At 35.9% G+C, this 2,495-nt stretch overlaps 1 protein-coding gene across 1 annotated transcript; it reads right to left on the reverse strand.

The window, feature by feature from the left end:
- Nucleotides 1-488: 488 nt before the first annotated feature.
- LOC133871607 (uncharacterized) lies at nucleotides 489-1,532 on the reverse strand. The gene is made up of 4 exons (XM_062309033.1): nucleotides 1,480-1,532; nucleotides 1,176-1,348; nucleotides 784-1,066; nucleotides 489-687 (listed from the first exon to the last, which is right to left on the reverse strand). The coding sequence occupies exons 1-4, from the start codon at nucleotides 1,530-1,532 to the stop codon at nucleotides 489-491; spliced, it is 708 nt and encodes a 235-aa protein (XP_062165017.1).
- Nucleotides 1,533-2,495: the final 963 nt, after the last annotated feature.

The raw sequence follows: 2,495 nt of genomic DNA on the forward strand, positions 1-2,495 counted from the left end.
GGGAAGCTTTGTTTTTTTTGAAACAGAAGCTCGAGCAAACAGTGAGGGAGGAGAAGAAAAATAGTGTTTTACACATATCCATTTCCGTCAGAGATTAGAGGGTCATTTATGGTCAGATCTTGATGAAATTTCAATATGTTGTTCCTGACGACGAGGGCTACGCATTGACTGGTGTCGATCGTTGAACTTCCTCTCCAGTTGCTCGGTTGTTCATCCCCACTTGGTGAGACCTTTCTTTGTTGTTGTTGGAATCCACTTTTATAGTGATGAATTTATGTTTTAATCCAAGAATGTGTGTATTCTTGATGTGATGATAACCTCTAGATATTATTCTAGAGAAGACAATTTGTAAGCCCATTATTGTTGATAGTGGAGGGTTTTCCACGTAAAAATTTTGGTGTCTTGCTTGTGATGGTTGTTGGATTTATTTTTCTGCATTGTTTTTGGATGAGTTGATATTATGATGCTAGCTAGATTGACTATTTACTTTACACAAAGAGGAGTAGATAATTTTCGCTATGCATTTTGTTATTGGCATTCACCCCCAACAGGTTCCTTATTCGCAACTTGTACTTTGCGTACAATTTTCTGTCGGGGGGAAGAATTTCTGAACCATCTAATACCAGATAGAGAGACAAGCATGTGTCGGCCCCTGTTCCGTCTCCCTCTGGAAAGAGCTTCAACTTCCTATATCCATATTCCAAAATATAAAGCAAAAGGTTGTAAACTAACAGAATAAGTCTGATATATATAAAAGAGCTGTGAAACGTACGTCAATCATACCATTTTCTCCCTTCAACAGTGAATTGCTCAGAGAAATAAAATTTCTGTTTCAAGCATTTAAAGTTGTTAAAGTTGTCAATCTTCCAAGTGAAATAATTACTTTGAGGTTGACTTATCATCGACAAACACTCCCCTTTACAAGTTATGAAAACTTCCTCCCCAAAGGCACAAGAGTCATCAACAAGATAGCCGTTTGATGAATCATTGAGAGTATCATGGGAAAGCAACTGGGCGAATCCCCACTCAGTCTTCCAGTTTCGAAAGCGTACTCTCCCATTTGCATCTAAGTTGGTGAGGTTCACAAGCAATTGTAAAGTCACTTATCAAATCCCAACATAAATATATTAGCGAGGAACATCGAAATTAACAAATTGCAAGCAAAGAAAAGCTACCTTGGATAATCTGGTACTCGCTTCGGATTTGATCAAGGACAAAGAATCGTATTGTGTTAACCTTAACCTCCCAGCCAGGTTGAAGATCATTGGTATCTGCTATTGCCAAGTATACAGAGATGTGACCGTCCCCATTGCTGTTCTTTCTCCCATTTGGGTAGGGTGCCAATCTCCTAGATATATATGGAAATGAAAATGCTCATATTTTTCTATTCTTTTTTCTTTTTCTTTTTTTTTTTTTTAAAAAAAAAAGACCAAAAAGAAAGAAACAGTTTAAAGGAGAAGAGGAGTTCTGAAGATGCACCATTGATAGCCGCCAACTTCAAACTGGCCTGAGTGACATTTTTCCTCCTCCATCCCTAACAGTAATGAGAAATTCTTGATTTGAAATGTATAATGAGCTGGTGGGAGATCTCTAGTTGATAGTACGATTCCTGTGATGAAAATAAAGAAAAAAAAAAATTATATTCGAGAAAACATAAAGCTAATTATTTTGATACTTTTTGTTAATAGTTGTATATTCAATCAGACGTCAAAGGCTTGGGCAGTAGAGTAATTCTTGAACTTTTTTTTTTTTTTTTTTTGATAAGTAGAGTAATTCTTAAACTTTTAAATGTATCATATGAAACCTTTAGGTAATTTATTCAGCCTCTTCCCCTCTCAAGAGGGGGGTTTTATGTGCTATCTGTTGCAGTTGAAATAATTTTGATATGGTATTAGGATAGCATAAATTCATAATTGACCTAGAGTTCAATGTTACCATCCTCAAAAAAATACTACGCAATAAATAAAAGTAAATAATAGATATGACTGAAGTAAGCGCAGCTTTGAGGTTCATTTTTCAACATTATTACACTTAAATCCAATACGTGTTTGAGATGCAAGCGAGAATTCTGACCATGCAGCTTAATCATACAGATCTTTTGATAAGTTAGTGTTCATGCAAACCTACCCATTGGCAAATATGTTCAGGAAAAAACTATTAGTGGATTATATTCACACCAGATTGATCGAGCAAATGCAAGTACTTTCGATACTCTTGACAATTATTAAACAAGTAACTAGCAATTAGAGAGAGGCCGGGAGAGTACTTTATATACCACTTGCATCATTTTCAGTAGGTCGTTGAGGCCGGGGATGGCAAGTTTTATATCCCATGTTTGCTTTTTGAGTTCTTCTTAATTCTCCCGGTGGTCCTTTAAAGCAGAACTGCTTCTGATATTCTGAGGAAGCTCAATTGGCTTTAGCTAGATATATATACTCGTATATATATATATGTGGTCCTCGATCTATGCATTAAGGAATGGAAAATGTTAAATT

Source organism: Alnus glutinosa, chromosome 6, assembly GCF_958979055.1.
Source record: "Alnus glutinosa chromosome 6, dhAlnGlut1.1, whole genome shotgun sequence".
Lineage (NCBI taxonomy): Eukaryota > Viridiplantae > Streptophyta > Magnoliopsida > Fagales > Betulaceae > Alnus > Alnus glutinosa.

What these genes read in the sequence shown, in the direction of transcription:
- LOC133871607 (XM_062309033.1), bottom strand. Translation starts at nt 1,532, where the DNA reads ATGGAGGAGGAAAAATGTCACTCAGGCCAGTTTGAAGTTGGCGGCTAT. An exon ending in GAAGTTGGCGGCTATCAATG is followed by an intron (nt 1,349 to 1,479) that starts GTGCATCTTCAG and finishes ATATATATCTAG; the next exon opens with GAGATTGGCACCCTACCCAA. An exon ending in CGAGTACCAGATTATCCAAG is followed by an intron (nt 1,067 to 1,175) that starts GTAGCTTTTCTT and finishes TCACCAACTTAG; the next exon opens with ATGCAAATGGGAGAGTACGC.